At 42.7% G+C, this 14,452-nt stretch overlaps 1 protein-coding gene across 2 annotated transcripts in view; it reads left to right on the top strand.

Moving 5' to 3' along the window:
• The window catches only part of notch1b (notch receptor 1b), a 44,785-nt gene that overhangs the window by 15,962 nt on the left and 14,371 nt on the right, over positions 1–14,452 (top strand). For both annotated transcript variants that reach the window (XM_058636435.1, XM_058636436.1), the window contains exons 5-19: positions 337–459; positions 940–1,173; positions 2,821–2,976; positions 3,588–3,773; positions 4,678–4,791; positions 8,061–8,174; positions 8,335–8,568; positions 8,667–8,777; positions 10,363–10,555; positions 10,744–10,889; positions 11,007–11,120; positions 11,834–11,953; positions 12,862–13,014; positions 13,107–13,335; positions 13,949–14,150. In XM_058636435.1, the coding sequence (XP_058492418.1) occupies positions 337–459; positions 940–1,173; positions 2,821–2,976; positions 3,588–3,773; positions 4,678–4,791; positions 8,061–8,174; positions 8,335–8,568; positions 8,667–8,777; positions 10,363–10,555; positions 10,744–10,889; positions 11,007–11,120; positions 11,834–11,953; positions 12,862–13,014; positions 13,107–13,335; positions 13,949–14,150 (2,429 nt within the window). The remainder of the gene's footprint in view (positions 1–336; positions 460–939; positions 1,174–2,820; positions 2,977–3,587; positions 3,774–4,677; positions 4,792–8,060; positions 8,175–8,334; positions 8,569–8,666; positions 8,778–10,362; positions 10,556–10,743; positions 10,890–11,006; positions 11,121–11,833; positions 11,954–12,861; positions 13,015–13,106; positions 13,336–13,948; positions 14,151–14,452) is intronic.

Here is a 14,452-nt window from a genome sequence, read left to right on the forward strand (position 1 = left end):
ATATCTGAAATTGACTTTAAACTGTTACCGTGTCAAAAAGCAGTGGTGCTTTTTCCAACACACCACTTGTACAATCCACTGGTTTCCTCGAGTGTAACTACACAACAGAGTGGATGTTACACAGAGAGGTTCCCACAGACCTCAGGAGGGAACAGCTGCCATTTTCTCTGGCAGAAAAAAAGACAGTTGACCACATTTAACTGTTAAGAAGTTTCACACCCTTTGTTGAAAGGTTTTGGGAGATTGTTGTTTTCAAACCAGGCGAAACATGTAACTGTAAACCAGAATGAGTAGAAATTAAAGTTGAGACTTTAATCCGTATTTTCTCTATTTCAGGTTTCAGTGGTAAAAACTGCAACTACAACATTGACGACTGTCCCAATCATGACTGTCAGAACGGAGGGACGTGTGTAGATGGAGTCAAAACCTACAACTGCCAGTGTAAACCAGAATTTACAGGTGTGTGTGAACGCAATGTAGTGATGTATTTATATTTATGTACTATAGTGATATAATGTTTTTGACCTGGGGGCCACTGAGTGTCTCGGTTGGTCAGTAGGCCGGTCATGTGAAAAAAAAAAAAAAACTTTTTAGAAAAATTATATGGAAATGAATATATTTATTATGATATTTCAAAGAATTTCAAAATAAAAGTGTTTGTTTTGATGTGGAACGATAAATAGTGTAAAAAAGCATCTGTTAAAATAACTAATTATAACTTGATATTAAGTGGTGGGCCGCATGAAATTGATTGGGACCGCAAGTTTGAGACCTCTGCGCTCCATAATTTCTACATTTGTTGTATGTTTTGCCACCGATTTGTGACTGTAGACACAGATATGCATGTATTATGCAAGTATGAATGTACTGCATGGGTGTTATGTGTGTATTTACAGTATGTGTATGTGTATGTGTATAAAATGTTGTGTCCTTCCACAGGTCAGCGCTGCACGGAGGATGTGGATGAGTGTCAACTGATGCCCAACGCCTGCCAAAATGGTGGAACGTGCCACAACACCTACGGCAGCTACCAGTGTGTGTGTGTTAATGGCTGGACCGGCGACGACTGCAGCGAGAACATCGATGACTGTGCCAGTGCCGCGTGCCATGCCGGATCCACCTGTCATGACCGCGTCGCTTCCTTCTTCTGCGAGTGCCCTCATGGCCGCACAGGTAATTTCAATGTGCATTCAGCGTTCACTGCTTGACAGTACACTATTTTACCCGACAACACAACAAACCTATAAGCGTCTTTGACTGAAGGACATTTTAATTATGTGTTGTGAGGATAAGGAAGTAACAAATAAAGACAAAGTAAATTAAAGGCTGTAAAGTAAACACCAGTAAGTGACATGCATCGATGCTAATCTCTGGTTTCTGCTGTGGTTTTGGTGTCTTGAACTAAACTAACTCTGTTCTTAGACATGAGTGTGTTTTTAACACTTTGCAGACATATAATTTCTACACTTCATATTGAAGACAAATGGATGCGATGACATGCATTTGTTTTAGTGGATGGACATGTTTTTCTTTCCCGCAGAGATGCGATGCTTTCATCTTTCAGAGTAAAAACAAGTTCCCATGTGTAGAGCCACGGTGGTGCAGTGGTTGGTGCAACAAGAAGGTTCCTGGTCTAAATCCTGGAATGGATTGTGGTCTTTCTGTGTCAAGTTTTATATGTTCTTCCCATGTGTCTGTAGAATACCTCTGCCAAATATAACCAGAAATGTTCACACTTTTTGCACAGTCATTTAAAGTAAAATCTGGATGTCTCGTTCTTCAGAGAAAAGAGCAGAGGAAGAGCAATTTAAGGCAATGTAGCTCTGGATTAGCAATTGGAGGGGGTTGTTTCAATCCCCCAAATTACTTACTAAGTGCTGGCAGTGTGTGATTGGTTGTGACAGGTTCATTATAGAAGTACTGCAAATAGATGCGCCGTGCTATTATAGTTGTGAATGGGTAAAAGCTCTTTGAGTAGTAATCAAGACAGACATTTTACCATTTTACCTTTTGGACGTAAGATAAGTCAAACATTTTGTTTTATTAATCCCCCTTAGGGAAAGTATTCCTCTGCATTTGACCCATCCTAGAATTAGGAGCAGTGGACTACCACACTGAGAAACGCCCGGGGAACATTGGGGGTTGGGTACTTTGCTCAGGGGTACCCCAGCCCTTTTTGGCCAGGTGGGGATTTGAACCTCCTCCGGTTACAAGTCAAGTTCCCTTTCCACTTGGCCATGGGCTGTTAATGCTGTGTTAGTCCGATCATGGACACATTTTGTTGTCTTATGTTTGTGAGATATACAGTATTTATATATATATATATACTGCTTATAAAATGCCTGCAAATATTATACATTCCTATAGAAGCCATTCCTAGCAGCTTTTGTATACATCCAACATGGCAGCCACTGAAGCACAGGCATCTTTCGATTTGGCTGTTGCTTAGTCCGGGTGAGATGGGGTCTGACATCAGCCAGGCTTGACAAAAAGTCTTTATATGCCATAACTAGATAGCCATGGCTCCTAGAAAACTACAACAAGCACATTTTTCGTCACTTTATACAGTATACGTCATGCGGGTCATTGGTCTGATTGGTTGTGGGTCTATCCAATTGCGTACAGAGGCATTTTGATCTTCGTCCCATTCACCTTCTGCGTGGACATGGGCTGCCATGACGAGACTAAGATGCAGTCTGCCGTTAGTCAGGCTAACTGTCCAGGGTCTTGTCTAGTCTATGAAAGTGAAACTGTCATTGAAACATGAACGCAACATTAAACAGGAAACCTTCAGTTTGATGTCAATGTCTTCTTTACCAGGTCTGCTGTGCCAACTGGACGACGCCTGCATCAGTAACCCGTGTCAAAAGGGCTCCAACTGTGACACCAACCCTGTCAATGGAAACCACTTTTGCACCTGCCCCTCCGGATACATTGGTGCTTCCTGTGATCAAGATGTTGACGAGTGTGCACTGGGTAAGACTCAAACTGTTGCCTGGTTTCAGCCTGCAAATCTCACTGACTTAAGAAAGATTTTGGCTGCACCGATGAGTCCATGACAAAGTCTCAGTCACTGCTCATGCATTTGTAACACAGGTCAAAACACAAGCACTTTCTTTTCTGTTACTAGGCGCAGTTTCAAGGCCCTAATTATACGCACATTTGCAGTGAGACTGCATCCACACTACTCAGCTTTTGTCCAAAGATGCATAAATTCTTCTCTGTGGATACACACGTTTGAAAAAGCTGCTGCTCTGTTTTATTTGAAAAGTCTGTGGCATTGTTTTAGGGTCTTGTTGTGTGATCTGTAATTGCTAAAAAGTTAAATAATGTGTATTCATATAAATACGTTATTTACCAGAGCCATAAGGTGTTCTCTTGAAATGCTTTTGAAAAAAGCTTAAAAATAATTGAAAAATGGAGGAACCCTGTTCTTCTGATACAGAGCTCAGCAGACATTGTATGGTTGTAGCCTATAAGAGATCACTTTGGTTTTGGCTGCATCAAACAACACTCAAACAACATCTCATTGCCCTGTGTTTGTCTCATAGACAGTTTAAAGTCAAATACTCATTTGTGTTAACCAGGTTCCAACCCATGTGAGCATGCAGGCAAGTGTATCAACACCAAAGGTTCCTTCCAGTGTAAGTGCCAGCAGGGTTATGTGGGGCCACGATGTGAAATGGACATCAACGAGTGCATTTCCAACCCGTGTATGAACGAGGCCACGTGCCTGGACCAGATAGGAGGCTTTCGCTGCATCTGCATGCCAGGTGAGTCACTCGTGTTTGAGGGTCGTTTATGTGTCTCTGTTTACCCAGGGAAATAGACCTTTACAGTCTCATAAGATGGTTTTACATCTTAATTGTATTATATTTGAATCTAGGACACACGTTGCTGTATACTATCGAGAGTGTGATGCCTTCTTGTAACTTTGCTGGATATGATAGGATTATTATACTGATGTCACTAAAACTCAAAGATGAGCTCAAAGTGAGCTTTCAAACAAGTCACATCACATAAAGCCAAAAGCAGCCTTTTCAGCTCAGGTGAGGGTTGAATCCATCTGTTTTCACCTCACCTGGAAATTATCTTTTGGGGAATATACTCCAAAAATCAAATAAGGCCTTTCATGTTTACATCCTCTTGTTCAGTTTTAATTTGAAACAGTATAACTAGAAAATGCTCAAGGCTGATATTTAAGATACATGTTATGTTATGAGTCACACCAATATCTGTCAGAAACGTTACAATTGAATATTGTTGTTAAACCTAAATTTGTGTAGTGTTTTCGCTGATATATAGAGCTAAACTATTAAACTTATTTAGTTAGTCATTTCTTTTAAACAAACTTATCAAACATATCTATAGTTCTTCCTTCTCTGTTTTTCAAGATTCAGCTGTTCAGTATCAACATCTAAAATGATCTTTTATATTTTGCACAGTTGATCAGACTAAATAAGTCATTTAATGACAAATACCGTAAACTTTTGAACTCATTGTCATTTAATAAAGAAAATATTTGTTATACACAGCCATTCTCCTATTTATGACGCCATTGTGTATGATTTCCATCCAGTAGAGCATCGCATTACAACAGTGTGAACGTGCCTCTCGCTGTGAATCTCTGTCTAACCCATCCTTCTCTCTCCGTGTCCTCCCTTGCTAATTGGCCAGGCTACGAGGGGGAGTTCTGCCAGATCGATACGGACGAGTGCGCCAACAGCCCCTGCGTCAACAGCGGCAAATGTATCGACAAGATCAACTTCTTCCTCTGCCAGTGCCCCACAGGTGAGGCTGCCGTGCTGCTGCAGAGGAGAGAGGATGGGAAGAGGGCGCGCTCTCTCTAACACACACACACACGTGCACGCACACACACACACACACCTCTCTGGACAGGCACTAATCCCAGCCCTGAGGCAGGCTTACTCAGGCCCGGGTAGCAACGAAACCAGCAGTCGAGGTAGAGAAGGAAGAAAAAAAACAATCTATAGGGAAAGGCTTGAGGAAGTTTGAACTTTTTGTACAAGTTTGTTATCCCTCTTACAAAAGTCTGATGAGTGAGCAGAAACTTGTGGCTCTTGTGAATGTGACTGGGGAAAAAAGGAGAGGTAATACCAGCTGCCAGAGCCACTGCAAGGCTTCATAAAATAATGCTTTGTGTGTTGTTGTGGCCAGTGAGGTCATTGGTTAGTGTTTTTGAGGGGAGGTAGTTGTTTTGCTGCAGCTTTTTTGTTTTTGGAGATGCCATTGGAGTTACAGTGTTTGGACAAGAGGTATTGATGTGTTGTTCAGGGTGGGAGGAATGCAACTATTGAATCTTGGTCAGAGAGAAAAGGAAGAAAAGAAAAGAAAGAAAGAAAGGTTCTTCTTTTTTTTGCATTCTTTCAGTGGGATCGTTGACGTGGAAGTGATTTTTTATTTTTTTTTTCCTGTTCTTTCTTTTCTGGGAGGAAAATAGTGAAGCTCTGAGTCGGGTGGATCAAAGGCGGCCCGGGTGGAGAGAGGCAAGATTCCTCCTGTTGAGAGAGAAAGAGAGGAAGGAGCAAAAAAATGGAAAGAAAGAAAAGAAAAGAAAGAAGGACATCCCAATGAGGAAGCTTTAGAATGAAACGAGAGGGGGTACAAGAGTAAACACAAGAGCTTAACACCTATGAAAACTCCGTGTGACATGGAGAGGGGGTTATGTGAGGAAGCAGCACAAAGTGGTAGCAGTGAAAGTGGTTTTAAGGGGTGTGTGTGTGTGTGGGTGTGTGTGTGTGTGTGTGGGGGGGGGGGGGGGGGGGTTTGGAGGTTGAGACGCACAGACCGTTATGCTAAAGTGGGAGGGGGGGGCTAAAGAAGGGGGAGGGGTTTTAACCGCTCGACTTGAGATGTAAATTTGTCCCAGTTGTGAGCCAGGCTTGAGGCGAGGGTCCCCTCTTTTCATTTCTGTACATGGAATAGCCATGGAAACCCCACTGAGAGCCTTTGAAATGTCTGATTCCTACAGTCCAGGAATAAAATCCCTCCTTTTCCACCCTCTGAGGTGCATTATGTATGTGTGTGTGTCAGTGTCCCGGTGCATGTGTACATTTCTGTTGTGTTTTATATGCATATGTGTGCATCTGGGTTAAGAGATTAAAGTGGAGAATTGCATTCAGGTGCACTGTGACTAAACTGTGGGGACACCGAACATTTTAGAACAGCCAATTGCAAAATGTCCACTGAGTGGAGTTTGGGATTAAAAGTTAAGAGAAGTAAAAAAGAAATGGCTTTATAGATGCACAATAGGTGCAATGTGACTGAGGTGATGAGTAGGGATGAACAATTAATCGAAATTATATCGAAATTGCAATAAAGCCTCCTGCAATTTGAAAATTGCAGGAGCAATAGTTTCTAAAGCTAAAATGTGATCTTCTACAGTTTCTTATATACATATAGATACATAGTACATACACATACACACACACATATATGTATATATATATATACAGTATATCCCACCAGTTTCTCTTTTGCATAAAAATAAAAGCAAGAGATGTGTCTATAATAAAATCCTAGTAAGAGCTTTAGTTTTTTAACAACATACTGAATGTGCTCCGTAAAAGACAAGTGGTCATCAATTAGAAATCCTAGATATTTAAAAGTAGGCACTAACTCTGTATGTTGACCATTAACTTCACTCTCTCTCTCTGTATGGCAGAAAAAAAAAAGAGAGTCCAACACAATCATCTATTTTTTGGTTGTTGCCATCTTTTATACTGTGGCAGCACTGTTGCCTTCAAGCAAAAAGAACCAGACTCGCGACCTGGTCCGACCTGTGTGGAGTTGGCATGTTCTCCCCATGTGTTCATGGGTTTTCTTCAGGTGCTTTGTTTTCCTCCCAGTCTAAAAACATGCACTGCCTCTCTGAATTGGCCTTAGGTGCAAATGTGCAAATGTGAGAATGGACTGGCTACCTGTTGAGGGAGTACCTTACCTTTCTCCCTATGTCAGCTGGGATAGGTTGCCCCGCGACCCTCATGTGGAGGATTACGTACGTGGTAAACAATGGAAGGAATGAATACTTCATACTACAGCTTTAAGCCAGATTTGGAAATGCATTCTTGTGGAATTGACTAATTGGATTATATAATAACAATAAAAGGGCTGGCATTATGAAATCAGTTCCATAACAAATGTATTATTATTGCCATGCTTTTTGCTTATCCAGAGTGCTTCTGGCAAAGTCCACTGCGAAAAAAATCAACTAAACCGCTCAAATACTTCCTTGCTGAATTAGCCGGAGCTGGGTTTTATCTTTTCAGCCTAAACCACCTGTATCTTTCTGCGGTGAGGAGGGGAACTGGGAATTTTATCACTTCATCACACAACATCCTGCTTGCCCTTGGACTGTACCATCTTTAGACAGAGGGGAGATTAAAAGAGGAAAATATCTCAGATGTGCAGAAAAGGAAAAAGCCTGTTGGTTAATTTTTGAATGACAAGGAGTTTGAATAGCGGAGGGGGAAAAGGTCAAGCTAGTGCTTTGTAAAGGTGGGCAGAGATTGGACGGGGGGGGGGGGGTGTCGGGGCGGTGGGGGTTGGTGGAGTAAGGGTGAAAGCAAGACAGGAGAATGCACATTGTGATGGAAAAGTTTTGGAGGACAAAAGAGGCAACAGGCGCGGCTTGGCTCAGATGAGGCGTTGTGCGCACAGGCCTTTCTTTGTCTCTCACCTCTTGGTCAGAAGGCCTTGCAACTTTTATTCTGTCCTCGTTTCTTTTTTGCTCCTCCCCCTCCCCACTCCTCCTGCTTTCAACAAGCTGGCGCCCCCACTCAGCCTCCTCCTCTTTGGATTTGTGCTGAAAAGAAGAGAGAGGGAAAAGAAAAAGCGTATAGTATTTTGCTCGCGTTAATTAACATGCAGATTTCTGATTCGCTGCAAGCGCTTATAGAATTGGCTCGGGATTATGAGCGGGACGGTTTGAAATGGTGAGAACACACTAGCGATGTCTGTACACACACACACACGTACACGTGCACGTTCACACACATGCGTATGCCCCCACAATAAAACCCCTCTTGTTGTTTTTCCAGGCTTCACCGGGAACCACTGCCAGATAGACATCGATGAGTGTGCCAGCACGCCGTGCAAGAATGGCGCCAAATGCACAGACGGGCCCAACAAGTATACCTGCGAGTGCACGGAAGGTACAAAGAGTCTTAACAAAAGCTAAAAAACACGAATACAATTAAATAAATATGACTTTTTACAGGAAAGTTTACAAGGTCATAGAGTGTGATTTTAAAATATGTAAAATATGTCACATATCAAGACGACATGACCAAAGTTAACCCTCGCTGTTGCCAGGCTACACAGGGAGACACTGCGAGATTGACATCAACGAGTGTTCCTCTAACCCCTGCCATTACGGCACCTGCATTGACGGGTTGGCCTCGTTCAGCTGTAACTGCAGACCCGGGTACACCGGGCGGCTGTGTGAAACCAACATCAACGAGTGTCTGAGCCAGCCGTGCAGGAACGGCGGCACCTGCCAGGACCAAGAGAACACTTACATTTGCAGCTGCCCCAAGGGAACCACAGGTAAAACACCACACACACACACACACACACACTAACAGAAAACTTCTCTTTTTAAAAAAAGTTGGGATTTGAGGCCAATGAGACACAATTTCTTCCAGGAATCAACTGTGAAATCAACATTGACGACTGTAAGAGCAACCCCTGTGACTACGGGACCTGCATTGACAAGATTAATGGATATGGATGTGCCTGTGAACCAGGTTATACAGGTAAGCATCTTCAATATGAATTATGCAAATGCATAATTAGTTGTTATATAGATGTTTTATTCAACTCAACCTCTGAAAGGCACAACAAATGACACCAACTCTTCAACAATAGTTATCACTGGTTAGAACTGGTGCGTCAAAGCAAGAAGGTGCTTGGTTGAACCAGGGCCTTTCTGTGTGAACTTGTTGTTTCACTGTGTGTGTGTGTGTGTGTGTGTGTCTTCTCTGGGTAAACTCCCCCACGGTCCAAAGACATGCATGACAGAATTGTTGATTGTCTCTGTATGTTGGCCTTTTGATGGCCTTGGTGACCTATCCAGGGTGAACCCCGCCTCTTGCCCATGTGATTGGCGTCAGCTACTTCACCCTTCACCCTCAAAGGTTAAGTTCAACAGATAATGTAACAATGAATGGAAACGTTTCACTGTTTTTAGGAGAGAGAGAGAGTGAGCAGAAGGTTGGGAATTTTAGGAAGACGACAAACATCTAAACCTATGCAACGCATCAATTTCTAGCTCTCTTAGCTTTCTTAGCTCTTTATTCTGACAGCTACCACTGACCTACTATCTCATGTGGTCAGTGACGTGTCTCTCAGTCTCTGACAGTAAATGTAGGAAGAGCCTTTCTACTGATGGCATCACTGACTGCAGCTTTAATCCCACCAAAGGCGTACGGTCCTTAAATGAGTGTGATTTACTAAGATATTGGAGCAGTCTCATCAAATCCGTCATATTGTATTAGGAACCTTTTATTATACTTAAAACAATTGCAATGTTATGTGATTATAGTCACATTATTTAATACTGTACGTTTCACAAAAGTGTTTTATTTTATGTCAACAATATACAAAGAGTTATTTGGCTGCTTCTCTTTAAGATATTGTCGTCTCCCACCTGTCAATCATTGTATCTGACTGTGTAATGCATTAAAGCTACGTTAACATGGCGGCAGTCTCAGGTGACCAATACACTAAATGAGTATTTAAGGTACATGATTTGGGAAATTGGCATTATGGAGCGCGATCGTGGTGGGGAGCGTGACAGATGGCGAGCGAGTGAGCGCTCTCCTCTGAGGCTCGACTGGTGTCACCTTCCAACTCCACCGTGTCCCTCCAACCTGCTGCTGGTAGGACACACAAGCTGCCCTCGCCACACAAAGAGACGACCCACACACACACAGACTCTGTGAAACACACAGTCACCCGAGATTCGAGCAGGAAAAAAGATTCCCTGAAAGATTCCTGAAAGTTGAGCTTTTAAAAGCTTGGAAGTCAGTCCCTGCTTTAAAGCTAAATGGGCGGCCTTCATTTAATGCGCGGCACCGGGATGAATGGCGTCAGTGCTTCAAGTGGCCGACAAAGCAGGGAGCTTAAAGCCCTTCATGTTTCTGGAAATTGATACATTAACTCCTCTGAGATACAGACTCCATTGTGTGGCGGCTTTGTCCGCAGTTGTATGAGTGCATTTATTTGAAAATAAGAGCAACATTTGCCCTTTTAACACGTGTTTCAAAGGTCATCATAGCAATGCTTACATAGATAGAGAACACATTTGATCACACACAATATCCTCTCCTTTAATTTTAGGCACCATGTGTAACATCAACATTGACGAGTGCGCCATCAACCCCTGCCACAACGGCGGCACCTGCGTCGATGGCATCAACAGGTTCACCTGCGTGTGTCCGGATGGTTACCATGACACCACCTGCTTCTCGCAAGTCAACGAGTGTCTCAGCAACCCCTGCATCCACGGCAACTGTGAAGATAAGATCAACGGGTGAGGCGGTCTGCACACTAATGCATTTAATTAGTGAACCAATGAAATTGAATTGGACTTTACCACAGTTTCAACCAACTGTGGGCCGCTACACCACACTTGGAGAACACGTTCAGAATTTTACTCTTGTGTACCGTCAGACTGCCTCTATCGCTGAGAGTTTCCAACATTATTTTCCCCTCCATCAGCTACAACTGTCTCTGTGATTCGGGCTGGAGCGGTAAAAACTGTGGCATCAACAACAACGAGTGTGAGTCCAACCCGTGTATGAATGGTGGCACCTGCAAGGATATGACCGGCGGATACGTGTGCACCTGTCGCGTGGGCTTCACCGGTCAGTACAAGTGGATGAGTGTTTGTCTTTTGCTTCGACATCCAAACCACACTTCTCTCCCCACGCCACTTGACCTTTCAACTCAAACTAAAGTGTGTGTGTAATATATAACCACAGGACTAAACTGCCAGACCAACATCAACGAATGTGCCTCCAACCCCTGCCTCAACCAGGGGACGTGCATCGACGACGTCGCTGGCTACAAGTGCAACTGTCTCCTGCCTTACACGGGTATGAAAATTATTATTATTATTATTGGAAATAGCAGATACAGTACGTGTCTGTGCTGGCCTGGTGTTCAGGCATTTCCCTTTCCACACAGCCCGTGTACTTGGAGCAGAGACATGTGTCGGATGAAATAACTGTCGAGTAAAGTTCAGCAGCAAGACTTCCTCAGGGCTTAAAGACACCAAAACCTCTGCTCCTCAGCGTCCCCGATCAGATCTGGAAAATATTTTTATGTCGTCCCATTTGTTATTTGACAAAACAGATCATAATGGAATGGCTAAGGGCACATTTTTCTCGTATTTTTTGAGTCATCTTTTTGGAAAAATCCACAGGACTCGGAATAATAAAAGGCCTCTGCTTGTGCCGGGGTGGGAACGGGGTGCTTGACACATTTCCTGTTTGCCTGCTTCCGGTCTCACAGAAAAGTAAATGGCTTCACAATGGCCGGAAACTGGAGCCGGCTTCCCGTACGAGCCATGTGTTGTGGAAACAGATAGGGAAATGTCTCCGCAGGCTTCTAATACTAACAGAACCTGGCTAAAATCTTCTGATAGCACTGACTGAAAGATGATTCTGTGTTTATTTAGCTTGGGTTATCTCCAGGTCCATGACTCACCCTCGATATCACATAGTGACATAGTGAAGAATAGCTTCGTGATTTAAATCAAACGAAGGTTTGCTGTAATATAAGGTGATTTTGTGTTTGTGTTGTACAGGAGAGAACTGTGAAACCGTGATGGCTCCCTGCAGCTCCAAACCCTGCAAATATGGAGGAGTGTGTCAGGAGTCGGAGGACTATCAGAGCTTCTCTTGTGTCTGCCCTGAAGGATGGCAAGGTGAACACTAATGTCCGCGTTCATGTTTGTTCACAGCAGCTACACTTCTGGAAAGATCATACTATTTATACTATTTGCAATTCAAATCAAACAACTTTACCTCATGTCATCACCCCAACATAAAAAAGGACACTTTTAGAGTAGAGTACACACTGTGTCATCTGATAACAATATTAAATAGAGCAGTAAATAGGTTTAAAAAAGAAATAATGGTGTTGTGATATTCAGCTTAAAGGAATTTAAACTGAAGATCACCCTAGAGTGCAAATACACAAAACAACAGAGGAAAAGAAGGATCAGTACTTAATACAAATGAAAATGAGAAAAAGTACATGAATTTAAATAAAAACAACATTAAAACAACAGCATGAAATAAGGTAATTCTAAATTATTCTATTGATCAAAATGGAATTAAAAAGTTAATAAAAACACAATAAAATAAGTGTATAGATAAAATGATGTGATATAAACCTATTTAACGTCTTGTCGTACAGGATTTCACTGGATGCAGGAATGTAAGAAATAAAAATGTCCTCCCACCTCTCATCCACTTGCCTTATACAGTATGAATCTCATTTAGTTTACACATACACTCTCATGTATACATGTAATTGCATAATCAAGTGTTAGAATTTATGTTGGTCAGCTTGGGACACCAGAGCCTTAATGACACTCGCACCCATTCACACAGCACCAGGAGCATTGTTTGGGGTTTTGGCCTTGTAGACTAAATCAAAGCACTGGTTTTCTGGTTAGAAGATGACCCACTCTACCTTCTGAGCCACATGCTCCCCTCGTCCATTCACGTCTTTTTCATATTCTAAAAATCTCCAGAAAAATTGATGTAAAATATACTTTTTATTTTATCTAAATCCGTGTGTCTTTTTTCTGCTTTCCCTCTCTTTAAGGACAAACCTGTGAGGTGGACATCAAAGAGTGTGTGAAGAATCCCTGTCTTAATGGAGCAACCTGTCAGAACACTATGGGCAGTTTTCGCTGTGGCTGCAAACCGGGCTTCACTGGACGCATATGTGAAACTGACATCGACGACTGCAAGCCCAGTAAGTTTTCTAAATCTTTTTTTTGTCCCTGATGTGTGGATGGCAAAGATGTGGAGAGCCAGTGTTGCTAAGTGGGAATGCTGTCCCTACAGACCCCTGCAGCAACGGAGGACTCTGCAAGGATGAGGTGAATGGCGTCCTGTGCACCTGCCTGCCTGGCTTCAGGGGGACAAAGTGCGAGGAGGACATCAACGAGTGCGAGAGCAACCCATGTAAGAACGGCGCCAACTGCACTGACTGTGTGAACAGCTATACCTGCACCTGTCCACCCGGCTTCAGTGGAATCCACTGTGAAAACAATACTCCTGACTGCACCGAGAGGTAGGAAGCACACAGGAAAAAGAGTGACATGTTAATATCATAAGTACATCTGGTGTGTTGTTGTGAAGGTGGAGGTCAACAGCTTCACATTCATCCTCTTGATGATGTATGTGGAATTTTCTTGTCCAGTAGTGCCCCCTCTGGTGAAGAATTGATCCCTAACAGCCAACTTCTACGTCTCCTTTACTGAGGCATGAGCCATGAGCAGCATATAATCAGTTTCTTTACCTTAAAAGTACAATGTGTACATTTTTATGTGTGCATTTATTTGGGAAGTTTCAAGTTGCAACTGATAATTCTTCAGTTCACGCATCCCTTCCAAGTGTGTTGGAGAACCTATGTAGCCTTTAGTTATCTTAAAGAGCTGACCTGGTTCCTGACATAAATATGAAATATTAATTCTGGGGAAATGAAAAACAGGCGATTGTATACTTTAAATAATAATAATAATAATAATGATAATAATAAAAAAAATGAATTCCCCTCATTTGTATTCAATGGACCCTGTTGAAGATTTTTCTAAACTGGATAAATTGCTGTAAAGTAATTGGCCAGATAGTGTTTGACTTTATTTTAAAAAGCTGTGGAATAAGGCATTTGCTTTTCCACGCAGCTCCTGCTTCAACGGCGGCACTTGCATGGACGGCATCGACACCTTCACCTGTCGGTGTCCGCCTGGTTTCACTGGAAGTTACTGTCAGCACGACATCAACGAGTGTGACTCCAAACCCTGTCTGAACGGTGGCACCTGCCAGGACAGCTACGGCACCTACAAGTGCACCTGCCCTCATGGTTACACGGGACTCAACTGTCAGGTACGGGGAGTAAATCTGGATGCACTTCCATAAATAAATACAAAACAAGTGTTGTTATATCTTTCTTCTGTTGCTTTGTTTTAGTGATATTCATCTGTAGGAGCTGCTTACCTCTTGAATATGATGATTTGAAACAGCAGTGCCACATGGCTCCACATGTCTCTCCCTTCTTGCACTGCCCACTGCTGCGCTGCATCTGTCAAGTCTGATAGTATTGCTTGACAGAGCTGTGTTTCCAATGAAGAACGCAGCGTACAAATAATGTCACTAAACAGAGGCAGAATAATTACATCAACAGCAAC

This window comes from Solea solea, chromosome 8 (assembly GCF_958295425.1).
Source record: "Solea solea chromosome 8, fSolSol10.1, whole genome shotgun sequence".
Taxonomy (NCBI): domain Eukaryota; kingdom Metazoa; phylum Chordata; class Actinopteri; order Pleuronectiformes; family Soleidae; genus Solea; species Solea solea.